The sequence below is a fragment of the Dreissena polymorpha genome, unplaced genomic scaffold (assembly GCF_020536995.1).
Source record: "Dreissena polymorpha isolate Duluth1 unplaced genomic scaffold, UMN_Dpol_1.0 chrUn018, whole genome shotgun sequence".
NCBI classification, from domain to species: domain Eukaryota; kingdom Metazoa; phylum Mollusca; class Bivalvia; order Myida; family Dreissenidae; genus Dreissena; species Dreissena polymorpha.
Genome location: NW_026273332.1, coordinates 409,543 through 430,586, shown reverse-complemented (window position 1 = coordinate 430,586; position 21,044 = coordinate 409,543). Strand labels below are relative to the sequence as shown.

General features: G+C 34.8%; 1 protein-coding gene across 1 annotated transcript; it reads right to left on the bottom strand.

Annotated features, from left to right (window-relative positions):
* Nucleotides 1-844: 844 nt before the first annotated feature.
* LOC127863593 (probable G-protein coupled receptor 132) lies at nt 845-1,927 on the bottom strand. The gene has a single exon (XM_052403155.1). It carries the CDS (start codon nt 1,925-1,927, stop codon nt 845-847), a length of 1,083 nt encoding a protein of 360 aa, XP_052259115.1.
* Nucleotides 1,928-21,044: the final 19,117 nt, after the last annotated feature.

Here is a 21,044-nt window from a genome sequence, read left to right as displayed (position 1 = left end):
CATTCTTGAAAAACAGGGCTTAATGCATGTGCGCAAAGTGTCGTCCCAGATAAGCCTGTAAAAGTTATCATTTAAAGCAAGTCTGTTCTAAAAATAAATTCAATTCAGGCGGAAACGTTTCGTCAATGATAAGCCTATGCGCAATGCACAGGCTAATCAGGGAGGATACTATACGCACATGCAATAGATCTAAACATATTTATTTATAGATCTTCGTCTTGAGTGTTGCAGAGTCATAAATAACCCAACTGACCAGAGGCCTTACATACAGGGTGAAGAATAACGTAACTTTGTTGGGTTCCCATTTAAACGTTAATGGATGTAGACACACCGGTAAGTGTTGCTTTTTTTCAAAATTACTTTTTAAAACAATTTTTCTTAATAATTTCAACTTAAGCAGAGAAGACATATTTTTATGCTGCTTATGGCAATTTGAAATACTTCAGAATTACATGATTTGTTCTTTTACCTAAGGTTCCTGCACAAACTGCAAGAAATACTGTCTTTTATGCACTTACGATTTTTGCAAATGTATTTCAACAACTTGATAACTATAAAATAACGTTCTTAACGGGGTATTTACACTCTGTCCAGCCCATGTAAAATCCGGGAAACCCTGTTGATTCTGCACCCTGTTTACGTACAACACCGTGTCACCTTATTTTCAGAATCACACATTTATTAAAGGTGTAGAATAAATCTAATATATATAACCAATATACAAAATCAATCCAGCATATGTGTTTAATATTATGAAATGCAATTATGTCAAATGGTGTTAACGATAGCAGTTTTCGTCGGCATTTTGCTGCTGGTGGCATTAAGATTTCGTCTGCATCGGCCCCTAGCTTCCAAACAATCTGGTGCCTTGTGTTGCCTTACAGCAAAGCAGGGTCCTCAGCTCTGCGCGGAACCTCGAGCCGCTGAACACGTAGATGGCAAAGTTGAAGGTGGCGTTGAAGTAGCTGTCCAGAATGGCAATTTCGTTAAGGAACACATAGTACTGGATCTCATAATAGGCCGTGTAAGGATCGTTTGACATGAGCGCCTGGAGCTTCTCCTCCTGGTAGGGGCCGTACAAAGCAAAGACTGACACCGGTGTAATCGTGAGGAGGAACAGCGCGCACAGGGCAATCATCAATATGGACAATGGACGCGTGTCGCGTGCCTGACCGGAACTGTTCATCCGCTGACGTATTGAGCGGGAGCGCGCGAGCTGCACTACGATGATGACGTTGCCAATGAGTAGCAGCGGAAACGGCGCGCCGAAAGTTAACGTAAAGTCGATCCATACATAAACGTAGCTATATAGGTCTAGATACTCCTTCGTGGACGTATCGCACGTCCAGCCCGTGTATTCATTCACATCAAATATCACGAGTACTGTTATATTAATTCCGAACACGGCTGGCACAATGGAGATGATGATCATACCAGCGTTGTGTGGGGAAAAGCCCAGTCTCACTTTATGCGGGAACACCACGCAAGCTGTTCTCTCGAACGTGACGACCACGATCAGCAACGATGAGAGGTGGATGCAGCAGTATGTAAGGTAGGCTATCGCTTTACAACCGGGGCTACTCAGCGACCGGATATCAACGCCCCAGGTCCAAAACACCCATTTTGGCGGAAGTGCGCTGAACAACAAGAGCGTATCGGAAAGCGCCAGAGCAAACAAGAACACCGCCGTTGACGTCATCTTCTTCTGACGAAGCAGCACGATAATAGTCAGAGCGTTTCCGATCGTTCCAATTGAAAAAGGAATCGGCGCAATCACCCTCCAGAGCAGCACTTTCGTGTCTCTATAGTAACTGCCTATAGAGTAAGGCTTCCATCCGGAAACGTTTGATGACGTTGCGTTAAACGTCTCCTGTTCCGTAACGTTTATCAATGTCACATTACTAGAAAACTTTGTGGTTGCATCCATATTTTCCTAAGTTTCGATTTTTACGTTCAAAACTCCTTTTCTTAAACAAGTTTTATGATTTTATTATTATCGCGCCACTTTTTATTTTCCGTCAGGCCCCTGTGTTATTCTATATCTGATCTGAAGGGACTCCTCTGAGCAAGTACTGGTGTATTTTCATAAATCCTCACCAAATAGCGGATCTGGTTCTGCCTAGATAAGTCTTTTAACTGTTATTCGCCTGATGGCTATGTCACATATGTTTAGGTTATTAATATTAGTATTAATTAGGTAATAAGTCAAAAGTAAACTTGTTCAGTGAGGGAACAGATAAAGCACACATTCTCTTGGATCAATTTAGTTCCGTATTCACAAGGAGAGACAAACGCGTATTACTACCATCAGAAAAACAGTATAAACCAAGTTACCTCCCTTAAACATAACAACACCCGGAATAGAGAAATTATTAACATCACTGAAAGTCGCTAAAGCAGTCGGTCCAGACAATATTCCAAATATAATATTGAAAACCTGTGCTAAACAACTCGCATCTAGAATACGCCAAATCTTCCAAACATCAGTAGGCAGTGGCGAACTAACATACGACTGGGTTAATGCTAATGTCACACCGGTATTCAAATCAGGGGACGTACACCTCGCCGAAAACTACAGGCCAGTATCATTAACACCCGTACTGTGTAAAAATCTTGAATATATCATGTGTAAGCACTTACTAAACCATCTCGAGAGAAATAATATTCTTACAAACCTGAATCACGGATTTCGATCAGGATTCTCGTGCGAAACTCAACTACTAGTAACTATGAATGACTTATTACATTTCTACGATGAAGGCATACAAACAGACGTCATTATACTAGATTTTTCCAAGGCATTTGATACCGTGCAACACGACGAACTTTTATACAAGCTGGAATGCTTTGGCATAACCGGAACAATCCATACATGGCTCAAAACTTTTCTCACAAAACAATTTATGCAAGTTGTAGTAGACGGCGAAGTCACCCAGAAGTCCACAGTGGACTCCGGTGTCCCTCAAGGCACGGTACTTGGACCCCTTATGTTTTTATGTCACATAAACGACCTGCCACTTTTCAGTCAAATCACAAGTGCGCCTTTTTGCGGACGATTGCCTGTTATATCGGAAAATATAAACTCAGAAAGACTTTATCATCCTATAGAATGACTTAAAAGAACTTGAAAAATGGACTGATAAATGGGGCATGCGTTTTAACGCGAAGAAATGTTACGTAATGTCAATTAAGAACAAGACTCCACACTTGTATTCCCTATGTGACCATATTCTTAAACAAGTGCCCGATAATCCATACTTGGGACTAACCCTATCTGAAGATCTAACTAGGTCAACTCACATAAGTAAATTGACAAATAAAGCGAACTCGACAATGGCTCTACTGCGTAATTACTTAAAGAACTGCCCTATAGATTGTAGGAAAACAGCGTACCTAGCGCTAGTAAGATCCGGTCTGGTCTACGGCTCTACAATTTGGGATCCTTAATTAACTCGTGACATTGATAAAATTGAACAAATGCAATAACAAGCTGCCCGTTTCATAACTGGAGACTACAAATCAAGAACGGCAGGCAGCGTTACCAACATGTTCAAGCAACTAAAATTACCACCTCTACAAGAACGGCGTAAAATCAACCGTCTAGTGTTGCTCTACAAAGTGGCCGAGGGGCTGGTGCCATCTATACCAGCAACCGATTACTTGAAACCAGCAAAGTTTAAAAGGCAAATTAAGGCAAAACAATATAGTGTCTGTGTTACATCAAATATAATATATAAACAAGTGATAAATAAAGACAGAGGTTTTGTCGTGAAAAACTCAAACAGTAATCAATACAAAAACTCATTCTTTGTGAAAACCATCATAGAGTGGAACCACCTGGACAGTAGAGTGGTCCACGCAGAGACAGATGAGGGCTTTAAGTCTGCCCTTCATTTCGACTAGGCGCACTCCCCGGTGTACTACGCCGTAACTGGCCCTTCACCGTACCAAGCAGAAGCAGAAGCAGACGTAATATAATGGGGGAAGGCTTAATCATCTCAAACTGTTATGTTTGTGTTCGAAATGTTAAAACATTACATTAGAAATAATTGCTTGAAAAACTGATTAATAATGCAGGAATAATTGGAATCGAATCAGAAGCAAATCAGAAGGGAATGTAGTTTTCCACAAATTAACATTTATCACTTATTTTGGAGCGGCACATATAAAATGGTGATTATGGAAGCTTTCAGTAAAATTACTAGGCTGTTTGTCACCGCCAACTAGGAAACCGCATATTCATGCATTCTATACATAGATGGTGACGTCACTACGTTATTGTAAGACCGGTGTGTACACAATGCATATTCATGTGAACTACGTCGTGCTTCATCGGCTATATCCGGACTCCTCCGTTAGCAATAAATCGTCTGCTGATCAAGAGTGGAGAACTACGTCGTGATTCCGAAGCTGCCCAAGCCAATCTCGCGTTCGCTCGTAAATATTTGGATATCGTAGCCGTATCGTAGTACTGTCTTAGTCGGGTATATAAAGTAACTTCTCAATGCGTTTTATTGTATCTTTAATTTCCAGTGAAATCAGTGACGACGCAGCGTCCGGTGAAATGTCTACGTCTACGTTTGAAAACGATTGACTGACATAAACAACATGGTATTTCAGTTCTAGAAATTCTCAATATTACAATACATATACCAAGTACATGCTCATGTAAATTGGACATGTGACAATGTAATTAATAAATTATAAACAATATTTTGGTTTGTTTTACTTATAATCTGTTGCTGCTTGCAAAATAAATCACAAAGTTTCACCAGCATCAAAATTGCCGAAAAAAAAACGTAATCGTTAACACTATTTTACATAATTGCTTATTTCATAATATTAAGCACATATGGTGGATTGATTTTGGATATTGGTAATTGATATTAGATTGATTATACGCCTTTAATAAATGTGTGATTCTGAAAATAATGTGACACGGTGTTGTACGTATACAGGGTGCAGAATCAACGGGATTTCCCGGGCTGGACAGAATGTAATTACGCCGTTTAGGACGTTATTTTTGCAAATATCTCAAGTTGTTGAAATACATTTGCAAAAATCGTTGGTGACAGTACTTCTTGCAGTCTGTGCAGATACTTTAGGTATAAGAATAAATCATTGAATATGCCTGAAATCGTTGAAAATTTTCACATTTCATTTTTGATTTCATTGGCTTCGAAGGGGCGCAGTAGGGGCATAATAAATTGTGTTTCACAAACACAGCTCTCTTTTTAAAATGTTTTTTTTCTTATTCCTGAGGATCAAATGATTGGGTGTATATTTTTTTTTGGCCTGTCTGTCTGTCTTTCTGTCTGTCTGTCTGTCTGTCATTCTGTCCCAAAACCTTTACCTTGATGGAGTTAAGGTTAAAGTTTTGCTATAACGTTTGTAATATTGAAGATAGCAACTTGCTAATTTGTTATGCTTTTGTATCTCACGGAGCTGCACATTTTGAGTGGTGAAAAGTGAAGGTCTTCCTTCAAGGTCAAAGGTCAAATATATTGCTTTAAAGCGGCGCAATAGGGGGCGTTGTGTTCTGACAAACACATCTCTTGTTTATATATGTGTTGCCATAGCAACCATAAGTTTTTGACGTATGAACAATGAAATGACATGCATAATCTCCATATTGCCATCTATCCATGTTTCAAGTTTCATGAAAAAATATGAATAACTTTTAAAATTATCGACGGATCCAGAAAAGTGTGAAAGTCAGACTGACAGACTCACAGACACACAGAGCGCAAACCATAAGTCCCCTCCGGTTTCACCGTTAGGGGACAACAAGCTAGCTCTATCATTAATCAACCTCATCTGCCTAAGTACATTATGCAGTGAACATATCACCTCCATTCGTTTGTTATTGTTTTTTTTATGTTCGGACATCTGTGATTTGTATGTTTATCTAAATATTTGAGTATTTTAAAGTGTCGTAATAATAAGAGTATTTATGGTATCAAACTTCAAAAAAGTACGTCATTATCACATAGTCTAATATATGATTCAACTTGTTCTCATCATGTATATTCACATTATTATTATTTGGCTTAGCATCAAATATTTATAATTATACTGAAATAAATCTATTCAACATCCAATTAAGAGAATAATTTAATTGCTCATTTAACTATAAACTCAAATGTGAGTATGATTGTACTCTACCAATTTCTCATGTGAGCCAAAGAACCTCAAATAACCTTGTTGCTTTTAAAATATCAAATTGGATGGATTAAAATTGTTGAAAACAATAATATGTGTACTGTACAATATTAAATAACACTTTTTGTAACATATAAGACTTTTATTTTCATAGCAATATGTGACAACCACTCAGTATAAATTAACATGCAATATGAAATAACAAGTCACCATGATGCATTTTGCATGATAATCATGATATAGGTTTGCCTTTTAAATGTGTTTCAATATAGATACGTGTTACAGCACACTTAACGCAATTGATTCAATTGCCATACAGTCTCCATAAATTGAAGAAAATAGGTTTAAAATTGTGCATGCTTTTATTAAAACAATAAATGCAGATTTACGGATAAATATATTTACGCATGCAGGAAGATTACTATCTAAAAACTCATTGGCAAAATAGTTCCTTCAACAATCCTATTCCTGCCATTAACGGCTCAAGTTTCAGGGGAGATAGCAGTCTTTTTATCTAATTATTATTCCACATAAGACAATATGGCCTAACAGAATGCATGTCATGAATCAAACATAATTGATCAGGCTGGATGGAGTGAGTGTCATTTAATATCCCAATGCCATGTGCCTTTTGATCTTTTACTGACCCCCAGGAATTCCTGATGGCTTTCTCCGATTGCTGTCGCCAGGAAGACCATGAATTGTCCATTTTAACACACTATCATTTGAAGAATGAAACATCAATTTTTATGGAATAAACTATTATCTTGCAGCAGTGCATTTTATGCAATTTTAATTAATGTTGACAAAAATGAGTACAGTTGATAACTGCTTATTTAAATGCAGCATTTAAAATAATTTTTAATTTGCTCAACAACTGTTAGCTTGCATGCACTAATTAAAACCTCCAGAAAAAAACTTGTAAATGCACGTTTATAGTGCTTTGCTGGATGTCGGTGGGTCTGTCGATCGGTCGGTCTGTCAGTAGACCAGTTTGTTTCTGATCCATAACATTTCAGTGAATTGACTGCTTGGCTAGATGTCTCCTATTTAAATTGGCTTCACCGGGTCAAAGGTAAAGAACACTGTCACACTAAGTGTGAAAACTACTTTTGATCAATAATTCGTAAACAAATTGACCTATTGGCTTAATACTTCACATTTGCATTTGCCACAGACAATAGATGACCCCTATTGAAATTGGGATCACTAAGTCAAAGGTCAAGAGCACTCTCACAATAAGTGTGAACATCCTCTCTGACCAATAACTCGTTAACAAAATGACCGATTGGCTTAATACTTCGCATTTTGAATTGGCCACAGACATTAGATGACCCCTATTGCAATTGACATCACTAGGTCAAAAGTCAAGGTAACTGTCACTATAAGTGTGAAATTTTTTTCCGATCAATTGGCGTGCTACTTCGCCTGTGCATTGGCCTTGGGAGAAGATGAACCCTGACATTGGGGTCACTGATTCATAGGTCAAGGTTACGTCACAATGAGTCAACTAATTGACCCATTGGCTGCATACTAACAATATGAATAGGCCATAGAGAGAAGATTTCGCCTATTGCAATTGGGGTCACTAAGTCAAAGGTCAAGGTCAGTGTCACGCTTAGTGTGAAAATTGTTTTCAATCAATAACTTGTCAAATAATTGACCAATTTGCTTCATATTTCACATGTACATTGGCATGACACTAAATTACCCATATTAAATCTGAGGTCACTAGGTCAAAGGTCAAGGTCACTGTCACATTAAGTGTGAAAATCGTTTCCCATCAATAACTCGTCAACTAATTGACCGTAAGGCTTTATACTTGACATGTTAATTTACCTTGGATAGTATATGACTTATTGTAATTGGGAAAACTAGGTCACACTGTCACAATAAGTGTGAAAATTGTTTCCCATCAACAACTTGTCAAGAAATCGACTGATTGGCTTGTTACTTTACATGTGCATTGGACTTGGACAGTAGATGATCCCTTTTGAAATTGGGGTCACTAGGTCAATGGTCAAGGTCACTGTCACAATAAGTGTGAAATCGTTTCTGATCAATAACTCGTCTACGAATTGACTGACTGACTTAATTCTTCCCACTTGCTTTTGCCTTGGACAGTAGATGAGCCCAATTTCAATTGGGGTCACAAGGTCAAAGGCCAAGGTCACTGCAACATTTGTTTTATTGATTTTGGTTCAATATGCTATCGAGGGATTGTCTGATACCCTCTTGGGGTGGCATCTGTCTCCAAACTGGAGAACTCTTTTTGTTTAAAGGTTGTCACTTTTGAACCAAAAAGCAAGTCAAATTCTTTAGTTCAGAATTTACCCAGAAAAAATGCAGAATAACTGAATACAATAGATCATCAATTACTTTATTCTTTTGAACACTACATCTGTAAAAAATTCATTATATGCAACATGTATGAAAACCCCCTGAGATCATTTGAAACTATCCAAGCCGTGTTTTCAATAACCTTTGATGCATCACTTGTACTTGTTTTAAATTCAATGGATGAACGACATACTCCATTATGACTGGCCTTTCATCCTCAAAACATACGAGACATTGGCATTAAAGCCAGAAAATGCATGTTCAAAAACCAAAGGCAACTTGTAAAGAATTCAAAGGCAAAGCAATCTCTCCTCCAGTCACAATTGATGGTCTTCACAGGATGATTGAAGAAGTGTTCCAAAAGAAAACCTGGTACATTTATGGAACTGACAGGGCAGGATTATGATGTTTGTGGAATGCAAAAACAATGAGTTATGTATTAGAAAGATGTAAAATGCTGTTTCCATTACATCTATAAGATGCTGGTTGTAAAAGTTAAATACAAATACTGTAAAAAATGAAGAAAAAAATGCAGATATGGTTTCTTATGGACACAGATTGACCAAAATTATACAAATACTGCATTATTAGGAGTTATTTAATTACTTTTTAGTATTTAAAAATTGTATTTTTTCTGCAAACAATAGTTTGTTATAGCTCTCAAGTAAGTTTACTAAATTGGCACAAAATGTAAACTAAATTGTATATTTCATTTGCATTAAAGGGGACATTTTATTGATTTTGGCATGTTTTGAAGTTTTTCATTAAATCTTAATATTGATAATTGTAAACATTGGATCGAAAAAGCTCCAGTAAAAAATAAAGAATAAAAAAAAAAAAAAAATAACCCTCAACAGGGCTTGAACTACTGACCCCTGGATTCTTGGAGTAAAAGTCTACCATTGAGACCACGCGGCCATTCATGCTCATACAATGACGGATGTATTTTATACTTAATATAAGCAATCCTTGTAATTTCACAAAATATAACGACAACAACAGAACTCTCCAAATTATTCAATCGTTTTGAGTTGCAATGCTTTTATATAAATTTTAAGGTTTTAAAATCGTCAACAGATGCATATAATGGCTATTTTAGAGCGTGGTAAATGTTCAGTATTACTGTTTCCTCACAAATATTATATCTAAAACGAAAATTTGTGAATCGAAAACATTTTTTTTTAATTTTGTCAATTTAACAAAAAAATGAAAATGCAACTTTGATGTCTAAATTTTGTTAGAAAACTGTCAATTAGAAATTGTTGTCACTGTAATGGTCAGGTCAAGATAAAATCAACCAATTCTTGTCTTAAAATATAATGTTCTGATGTTATCAGAAAGAATGATTCAAAAAGATTATTTAAAGTTGCTGTCTTTTGAATGAAATTCTGAAAAAACAAATCTGAGACTATAAAAAAACTCGATATTGCTTTTTCTCGTAATATCATACTGCATTAGATCAATTTTGTATTCTCTTGTGCATGTCTTGAATCAGATATTCAGAATATTTTATTCTTTTGTGCACATGTAATGAATACATTGAATTCGTCTAAGAATTTTTGTCTGAATATATTTATTAAATTTTCTGGAAATCATTCTAAAATTTAAAAAGTTCACTATCAAATGCAAGATTTGCGTATGCACTTTAGGAAACATTGCATGAGAAGAATTTGCGGTTTTACATTATGTCCCTGTGAGAGCTTAATGAATTGTTCATGAACCATTCATGAATCAGTTTTGCATCATTCATGAACAACATTCATTAACTATTCATGCACAATTCATGAAGGTTAAATGGCCGCTTTCTGAATTAGTTCTTGAAATATAAGTTCATGAACCATTCATGAATTAATTTGTTCTTGAATCATTCATGAAATAATTTTCTCATGAACCTTCATGAACTCACATAATAATGAATATTTTATGATCACTTTATGAAGTGGCCATTAAACCTTCATGAATAGTGCATGAACAATTCCTTAATTGAAACTGCATAAATTCATGAATTATCCTTGCTCTATTCATGAAATTTCAATTCATGAATTATTCTTGCTCTATTCATGAAGTTTCAATTCATGAATTATTCTTGCTCTATTCGATTTTCTAGAACTACATGTAGTTATTAACAAAGTGATGTCATGAATACTTCAAGAACAATTAATGTTACAAGAGGTAAATGCATACCATTAAATGTATTTGAAAGATAAGACATGGGAAAACAAAGAAACATATCAAGATGCACTAACCCACAGGTGATCTAGTTAGTAAGGACTTATACAAATAATATCACATTAAATGAGCCTCTTAAAAAATAAACAATTGTGGAATACAATCACACCAGTTTAAGTTGATATAAATTAGAATTTTTTTTTTTATAAAAAGTCATGTCTTTCAAAAAGGTACTCCCTAACCAAAGAGTGCCCCTCCAAAGTTTGCAAACGCTCCACTGCGAATGCAGTTTCATATTACTGTCTGCAAGTTGGTGCAGGGATCTTGACCTCTGACCTAGTGACTTAAAAGTGTCATGTTTGTACAAGAAGTAACAAAAAACATGTCACCAGTCACAGACTTCCAGGCTTAGCACAGAGGCTAGTTTTTCAAATTGTTTGTCACAGTCTTCAACACACTCCCGTTTTCCTTTCTGGCGCAGAATATTGAACACCATGCACTGCCTCCGGGTCCTTTCTGGTATGAGGCATACTGTTCGCATGCACTACTGAATAAAAAACATTAAAAGGTCTATAGTAATTATTTACATTCAAACTATAATAAATGTGAATCTACAACCAATATACATTGGGATCGGACAACAGGAAATGTACTGAAAAGTCTGAATTTGTTAGGCTAATCCTGCATGGTGATTGGTCTGATATTGTTCTGTAGGACAAATTAAACAAGACAAAAGCACTACTTAAAATTCAAATTAGCCCCAAAAATAAGATAAGTCCCATAATTGATTATTATACATAATAACGAGCAAATACGTACATAAACTCATTTAATGTACAGTAAGTGCATGCCCTGGGTACCTTGAAGACAAAATACACCGCTCTGTTTGAAGCTTTTTTCAGCATTCGGTTGTGGATGCCCTGGTACTCACGTTGAATTTTGCCATATTGGGGACATTCATCACCCTGAAATCGGTCTGTTTATTACAAAAAGTTACTTATCAGTTGCATATCAGATATGTTATATTAGCACAGCAAATAACTATTTATTGTAGTTTTTCATTTTTTTCTTGTTTAAAGAACAAAACCCAGATTTGTTCTGAAAGCGAATTATTCAGTTAGAAATCAATGTTATATGGCATTGCAATTATTTTATTAGATAATAAAGACGTTGTACCACTTGAAACTTGTTTCATTATTGTACATAATGCTATATCTTTTGGAGACTGTCGCACTGTGTACCACATGTAAATGCATAATTTCCAGTAAAGTGTTACATCACTGACTCCTGGTACGAAGTCCGCAGGGAATGAACTCCTTTAAGATATTTCCATTTTATTTATAGCTAACCAATTGATATAGACACATTTTAAATAATTCTTATCACATCGGTTTAAAAATTACTTCACTTCCAACTTATCGCACAGATTGTTTATCTTAATTCAATTCCAAATAGCACAAGCAAAACTTACAAACCACGAACATATATGACTCATTTGAGTCATCATTCATTCATTGCAATAGAAATTTGCGAGCAACAACATCTTTCATCCTATACTTTACATCATTCTTAAAAGTGTTTACCTTTCTGTTCGTTTGTTACTTTGTCCCCAGTAAAACAGCGTATTGTGTAAACTCTGCAGACCACACTGTTTTTTATACAACAAAGTGTGTGCGATTTAAATAAAATGACGCCGGGACGTCATTTCCGGTGTAACACGGCATTTCAGGTCATCTATTTTCGCGACGTGTCAATATGTTGATTCGTGGAAAATGCGGACGTTTCCAGTCAGTTTAAGTGAAAGAAACAGTAATTGTTGACCACGACTAAACTTCTAGAGTTTATATACACGCAGAGAAACATTTTTTTGAGAAGAACTTATACAACGATAGTTGGAAGGCTAATTGAACTTTGTGTTTTGTTGGAGAAGTTACGGTTTTGAAAGACTGTGTTTAAGAGAAAGATTGATAGGAGTGTAATTCTTGATCATAATTATGTGACTGTGGTTAATGATAAAAGTCAACTTTTGGACGGAAGTGTTGATTATTATAAAACAAAAAATCTCTCCGTGAAAATACTGTCGCGGCCGCCGGATTGTCGAATTCCGGACGCTGCTTGACAATTCAGATGGAAATATAGGTATTTCACTGATTTATGCGAGTTTTAATGTATATACCATGTTTCAATTAATAAGAAAATGTGCATAAATAGTCAGTTTTGTATCCAGTAGGCATACAATTATAATACATGTAATATTTGGTATTAAATTTGGATGAGGAATAATGTTTATGCTTATTTATTAATCCAGTTTGAACGTGTTCATCATACAAAAACAGTAGTAATGACATGCTTTGTCACAAATGTCTGAATTAATAACTGCCATGACACTTACACACTAATGATTATATCACACTTACTGTTAAACACTTATGTAAGTTGGTATTCCGATACAAGTGGTTGTTTATTTGACCTCGGTATATACTACAATTGTTTTGTTAATTAACGTGAAGAAAATGTTGTCAATTATAGTAAAGTATAGATGTCATTTCTGTCCAGAAAAAAGGCAAGGCGTGGAGGGATCAGTGGCAGTAACTGTGTAAAACCGTCGAAAAGGGAAGTCAGTAGCTCAGGATACTGCATGGCATAAACGGGGTTTTGACAGTCTAAAATGTAAGTTGATTGCAACAAACATGTCATTTCAAGCAATACATTGTCACTGAAGCAAACATTTACATTTAATTTTATAAAACATGTTGGAATATGTATGACTGTCTGACCGTCTGTCTGTCAGTTTATTTTTAACTTTTTAACTTTTAAAGATATCGACTTCAAACTTCATGCATGAATAGGGCACACAAATTACTTCATATAAACAATAGCTGTATTTTATATGGATTTATTTCCCCTTTTCAGTTGTCCTTGTTTTACTGTTCAAGTTAGTTGTCAGCGGTGATATTAAGTTCTCCTTCAGTCACAGTTCTAGTTTTATTATAAATTCAAATAATTTGTTTCAGCACACACATTCTTGATATCCAAGCAAAAGTATGGAGGGAAGATAGTGAAGTTCGTCATGTCCTATCGTTTCTGGAATGTTCCAGTCAGGTGACGAAGAAACTGGACAGACCAGGTTGTATGTGCACTTGACTCTGTCCACAATCACTGTGTCAAGCTACTGAAGTGTCAGTGGTGAGAAGGGACTCAAGGAGCTTATTGAAGACGCCCTGTTGAGATTTCAGAGGGTGATGGAGTTAATAATTTAGTAATTCGCATGAAAATGAACTTACACCTTACACTACAAAACTTTTTGATAAAAATCATGTCAACAACATTTTCATAATAAAAAACTGTCAGCAACGGGTCACCACTACCAAGCGGGTTTTTACACTTATGGCTGAGTTCTTCAAAAATCAACCATGAAAATCATGTGTAATAAGTTTATTGTTATTATATTCATTAATGAAGCTATTTTCCTTTTAACTGGTAAACTTATATGATTTAATGCGCCATATTTCTTAATTTTGAATTGTTTTATTTCCACTGTGACATGTTCAAGTCTGTTATACATTGTAGAACACTTTTCATTTGTAATTTCAAACTAGGTTAGCAATTTCTTACTGACCATTGTAGGTTCCATGTCACCATGATATTAGATGTATATATATTTATTTGTTTATTATAAGCTTTTACTCATTTTTATCTAGTTTTGTACATTTGAACTCCTCAATATGCTCACATGTAAACTGTCGAAAATTCAGTATGGCTTTTTTGGTAAATGCGGGTACCTTTGATTATGAGGCAGAAACTTTTCATTTTCTTGTGACCCTTTTGAATAAATCAGTTGTATGTATAGTTTTAATTATTGTTTAATAAACCAATTAGTCAAGAATATTTCATGAGCCCTTTTTGAATTCTTCGGATTCATGAAAATTTCTTCATAAGTTCTTAAAAAAGAAAAAATATTCAATAACTTTGTTGAACCACATACTAGTAGTTCAAATTCTTGAAAATTTATACATCAATTATTTACCCAAATGGGGAATATTTCACAAGTTTTTTAAATCTTTTACATTTTTCAGATTCATTAAAAAAGCTCATTAGTACTTTAAACAAAGTCAAGAATGTCTTATGAACAATTCATGAACCACATAATCTGTTAAGGTGAATGAATCATTCATCATTAGTTCATGAACCAAATCATGAATCTTTCTTGAATAAATTATTAAACCGTCTTGTTCATGAACCATTCGTCAATGGTGCATGAATGTTAGTTCATGAATCATTAATGAACTTTAGGTCATGAAGTGGCTCTATTCAATTTCACGAATTTGCGACATGAGCTGTTCATGAACTGTTTGTAAATTTCATGAATCATTCATGAATTCATGAACTTCATGCCGCAGGGGTTGTATTTTGTACGCAGATGGGGGTAAATATTTATTGTTTCCAGTAATTTGCTCAACCCTGGTGGCATCCCATGCATCAAAGCTGTCTTCATACACACACTCCCCTGTTGGAATGTAAGCTAGACTGAACCTATAGTTAATCTATTTATTATCGTTAAATAGTTTCAACAAAACAAAAACGAAAATAGATATGACTTGCATTTCCCCATGCGGTTTTAGCACAGCGGTCCGAGTGTGGACTTCACTATAAATGTAGACGAAGCGTTTGTTTTTCGGATCAGGTGAACCATCTAAACCACAAAAACTGTAAGTTGATTAAATGATCTATAAAATGACTGACTCACTTTGAAAACAAACCATAACACATCACAAAAACATAACAAACATACACAATTTCACTATCACATCAAATGGAATTTCTAGTTACAAGTACTTAAATCATAATCTTCTGCTCTGAAATTGCTGCGGCATGTGAGAGTCACTGTATGTTTTCCATGTCGATAGTTTTGACGCGTGTTTACTATGTTTAGGAAGACATACACAAAATGAGCCTCACTACGGTAAAACCGAGATTAATGCAGTATGCACGGGCTACTCGGGGATGACACTTTCTGCGTAAAAAGAATTGCTTTAAGGTTTCCTTTTCTAGCAAAAATGTTATTCAAGTAAAAAGTGCGTTCCTTGATTAAGCAAATGCTAACTGTCCTGGCTAATATGGGACAACACTGTACGTATATGCATTAAGTACAATTTTAACCGAGCTGCTCCAATTGTGTTCATGCCAGTCATTAAATGGTGACATTTGTGTATATATTTCATTGTCACCTTTAGTTTCAGAGTTTACCCAGAAAACTTAAAGATGAACTTCTTATAAGGGGATCATCATTATTTTATTATTTTGAACAATTCACTGCAATAATGTTCATTATATGCAACATATAATAAAACTACCTGAGATCATTTGGAACTCTGCAAGCAGTATTTCCATAGCCTTTGATGAATTACTTGTTGCCTTTAGAAATTCTAGGCACGAAAAACATTATCAATTATGACTGGCCTTTCTTCCTCAAAACTATGATGTACCCTTGGGGTCAAAAGTACATATACGCTAACAGCTAAAAATAGATACATGTATCGCCGCGGTGACGAAATGTTCACTGCGGTGACAATTTTGTCACTGCGGTAAGTACTTGTTATCACTGCGGTGATATATTTGTAACTGCGGCGATACTTTGTCTGACCCAAAGAGTTTATTAGATAAGAGATAAATCAAACTGACAAATGAAATAATGTCTTGCAAAACGGCAAATCGGCGAGTAAATCAACCGATAATACAAAGACAGGTAGCGTCACTTTAAGCTTCACCTAAGTGTATATTCGGCAACTTTGATAATACTGGAAATGGAACTTTTAAAATCTTAAGCATCGGTAGGTGTACATATGGTATTTATTTTATTTTAAACAATTATTAAATATTTCATTATTTTCTTGAAAACATCTCGGTCTGTTACGTCGAAAATGATTGGTTGAAAACTGACCCAAATAAATAAATGTAACTGCAGACATACAAATATACCAACAGTCATAATTTGTCACCGCTGTGACAGCAGTGTTACCGCAGTGACAAAATAGATATCACAGCGTGACAAAATTGTTACAGCAGTGAAAAAAACTATAGTTTTAGCTGTTGGCGTATTTGTACTTTTGACCCAAATGGTACGGCATACAAAACATAAGGGACACATGACATAAAAGCCGGAATATGTTCTAAGAAACCTGAAAGGCAAAGCCAGTCAGCCTCTTGAGTCAAAACTGATTCTCTTTATTGTGGGGTTGTTCTGCCTGATGATAAAATATGTGTTTCAAAAGACAACATAGTACATTTATGGAGCTGAGACTCACTGACAGACAGTGATATATTAAACAAAGACTCAGTACAATGTCATTAACTCCCAGCATGCCATTTTATAGGGATGGGTTGTGATGTTTGTTAAGTGCAAACATTCCAGAGTTATGAATGGGAAGAAGTAAAATGATGTCTGTTCATTCCTTTTATATGATGCTTGTTTGAAAAGTTTAATACTGTACACTATGGGGAAAAACTGTTTTTGTTTCTAATAGACACTGATTGATCAAAATGATAAAAAATACTGCATTCTTGTGAGTAATTTAATAACAGTTTGGTATTATTAAATTGTATTTTTTCTGCTAACAATAGTTTTTGATTACTCTCAAGTGAGTATACTAAATGCATACAAAATGCATACTAAAGAATACATTTTAGTTGCATTAAACACATTTGAACATTAAATTACTTGCATGTTTTACCTACTTAATAGTTTACAGTCATCATTTGCTTTTGCTGAATCTGTGAAAAACTGTTGACATGTATTACATTGCTTTTTGTTGACATTAGTTTAAGTTGTATGTACTTTAAAAACACAAATGAGGCTCATTAAATATTGCATTTAGACCGCAGACATGTCATAAATACATTTATGCAGCAGATTTATGTGAGTTAAGTATTTAAATTATTTTAAATAATGTGAGGAAGAGGATTTTGCCACTTTAACTCATTGTTCGCCATTCAAGATGGAAATAAAAGAAAAACAAAGGAGTTTGTTGTATTACAACATTTTGTTTCCATTATACACAATTAACAAACAGATTTTGCTCTGTGGCTAAGATGATAAGTTAATGTCTTTTTAAGGAAACTGTCAATAAGAAATTATGGATCTGTTGCTTTGTGATTGTTATGTCAAGAAAAAGTAAAACAATTATTGGCTTCAAATATAATGTTCTGATGTTATCAGTAAGTGTTATTCAAAAATACTTATCAAAATTCACTGACTTTTAAATGAAATTCTGAAATTAAACTTTGAGACTAGTCAAACGCCTGGTTATTGCCTTTTCTATTAATATTTACTGCACAGTATTTTGATTGTTTTTAGATTCTCCAGTGAATGTCTTGAATCAGATAATAAGGATATGCTTTTCATTGTTCAAATGTAATGAACACCTTAAATTCTTCTAGGAATTTTGTGTATGAATATTGTCATTACAATAATCTTGGAAATAATTCTAACAAGAGATGTGTTTGTCAGAAACACAATGTCCCCTATAGTGCCGCTTTGGAATAAAATTTCCATATATCATTTGGCAGGTTTAGAAATTATCTCCCCTTTAAAGCTTATTACTTCCATTGTATTGTACATCTTGAATTTTGATCTTGAAGGATGACCTTGACCTTTAACCACTCAAAATGTGCAGCTTCATGACATGCATATGCATGTCAAATTTTAGTTGCTATCTTCAATATTGCAAACGTTATGGCCAATGTAAAAGTTTTCAGACAGACACACAGACAAACAAACGAACAGATAGTTCAACTGCTATATGCCACCCTACTCTAAGCATAACAAGTTCAGCTTCCACATGCTAGAGTTGTGTATGCATTTAAAGGAACATTGCATGAGTATAAATTGGGTTTTGCCACTCTATATTTGACATTCAAATGGGGAATACATTTATTGATAGCAATTATTAGCTTTACTATGATGTCATCCCATGCATCATTATATATATATATAGCTGTCTTAAAGCAAAAAGATGCTTGTCAATTTTTGAACTGAAATAATATTTTTAACGGTATTTTTTTCCAGGCAAAATTAAGAACATAACTGTTGGAATTTTCATCATTATATTAGGTTTGGAAATGAAGCCTTTAACATTTTGACTATAGTAAGCAAGGTCTTTAATTAATTTTCGTTTTAAGAAATTAAACAATAAAACAATTAATGCATTAACATGGTATCCCAGCAGGAAAGTGCGAATTGATCTTCCTGCGTAGAGAACAAATTGAAAAATAATGTTTTTTTCTGGGAATAACAAGCAATATGTATTTGTCAGATGGGCCAACCACTGAAAACAATACCTGAATTATATGAATCTGTATGTTTGTTATTGTTGTATAGGGAGGAAAACAGTCACATTTTCACTTGTCTTGGTGTCATGATGCTGAATATATTCATGAAAGGAATGACGCAGCAACACTGCTCCCCTCCAGCTATGAGACAAATAAGATGGTCATATTATGAAGTATTCCTAATGAACAGTCACCCATAACCCAGGGATGGAGTCATAACATTGTTTCCGCAGAAGAAACACAAGGGAAGGTAAACTAACCATGGACTTGACAAGGTGAAAATGCAGAAAATCACCAATTAGGCTTTCAGTGACTTTTGAACAATGTTCAGAGTTAATGCTCAGATAACTGTTTCTTAGTTTGAACACCATAGAATTATACTGAGGTTCCTATGGTTTCAGATGCAACGGATTATTAGGAACCGCAAAAATAATTATGTACTATGCAGCTGGCCCTTTGTTGACCATACTGCCTTCACCATTCTGATCACTATGGTAACATGTATCTTTCAAATTACTTGTTAAGTGTTTTATTTAAACTCTATTCAGAATGCATATTCTACAGGTAAAATACCACCAGTGTTAAGTAAACTAAGCTGGCATATTTAACTTGTCATATGGCTTCTGTGATTTTATGCTACCATTTTAAAAAGAATTCATAAGCTGTACATTTAAATATTTAAATTTAATTCTTAATAGATTGCTTCAAAGTTAAAATTGTGATGAATACAGGTATTATTTCAATTTTAAAGTGATACTATGGGCATCTAACAGTTTATAGGTGCCTATCGCAACGGTTGTTTATTGTTGGTGTTTTCACTTCATATTCACTTTTAATTGTTAATGCAGCACCAACATACTAAAACAATATCCCGGAAAGAGAAAATAATGCATTTGAATATCAACCATTCTTTCATTTGACAACTGATCAGGCATGTACGATGTGAACCTAAAGTTAGTTTTAGTGCAGATCCCTTCATACGACACAACGACACTACTTTGTTTAACGGATCATTTGCGCTTAGAGGACTCTATATAATATATATTTTTATAAACAACTGGAAGCAAGATGAGTTGCAGATATTGGTCAGTAACCATATGTTAACTAACTCTTTACCTGTTAATTCTTTTCAGCTCATTTCAACAGTGCAAAATACCCATAATATCACTTTATCAAAGCGCTGAAGGCATTAAAAATGTTCGCTATTGAATAATTTAACACGCAATTCATTTTTCAAAATCAATCGCTCAAAATCAATCAATCAAAAGTTTGAAATGAACACACGCTATTCAAATTTATAATGTGTGTGTCATAGCGCACGGATCGAGTTTTGTGTGTACTTTTTATCATCCTTATTTTTTCATAGAAATAACTTAGACAAAATAAAACAACATTGCTGTCTGGACGTTCTTAAAGCATAGAAAGTATGATGAAAATGGTAATGAGAACTTAATATTAAGAAAATTTGCAGTCACCATCATATCAAAGGAATATTTTTTGAATATCAAATAACTATCTCACCAAGAATATAAATTCATTGTGAAAGTTCCGTGTACACAACTTTTAATTTTTGACACCATATACAAATTCAAAATATACAATAATCTTCGTATCTTGTATGTGGTGGAATAACAGTATATACACATTGCTGTTAATGCTTTAATTGTTACCTGAGCAATTCACACGGTGCCAACAACGCTGACATAGACATAGGTATAGGGCACTAATGCGCTTTTTAGGCGTAGCTGTTTTACTCAGTTTTCATCTTCAAAGATTTAGCACTGTTCAGTGTAAGGAATTCCGGACTACTCTCTGTATGCTCAAACGACACAAATTGCGGTCCTGTCACAATTACGCGTTACATTCATCTCGCAGAATTTCACTTTCGCCTCCAAGATGAGAAAACAATTATTAGAAAAATAGTATAGTGTCACGACAAGAGAAAATCGTTTAATTATTATACCACAATGTTTGCCGTACTTGGTAAGCACGCCTGGAAATCATTCCTAAATGTGTGGATAGGCTGCCATTATTAACAAGTTTGC

Coding starts and splice junctions, on each gene's coding strand:
- LOC127863593 (XM_052403155.1), bottom strand. CDS start 1,927: ATGGATGCAACCACAAAGTTTTCTAGTAATGTGACATTGATAAACGTT.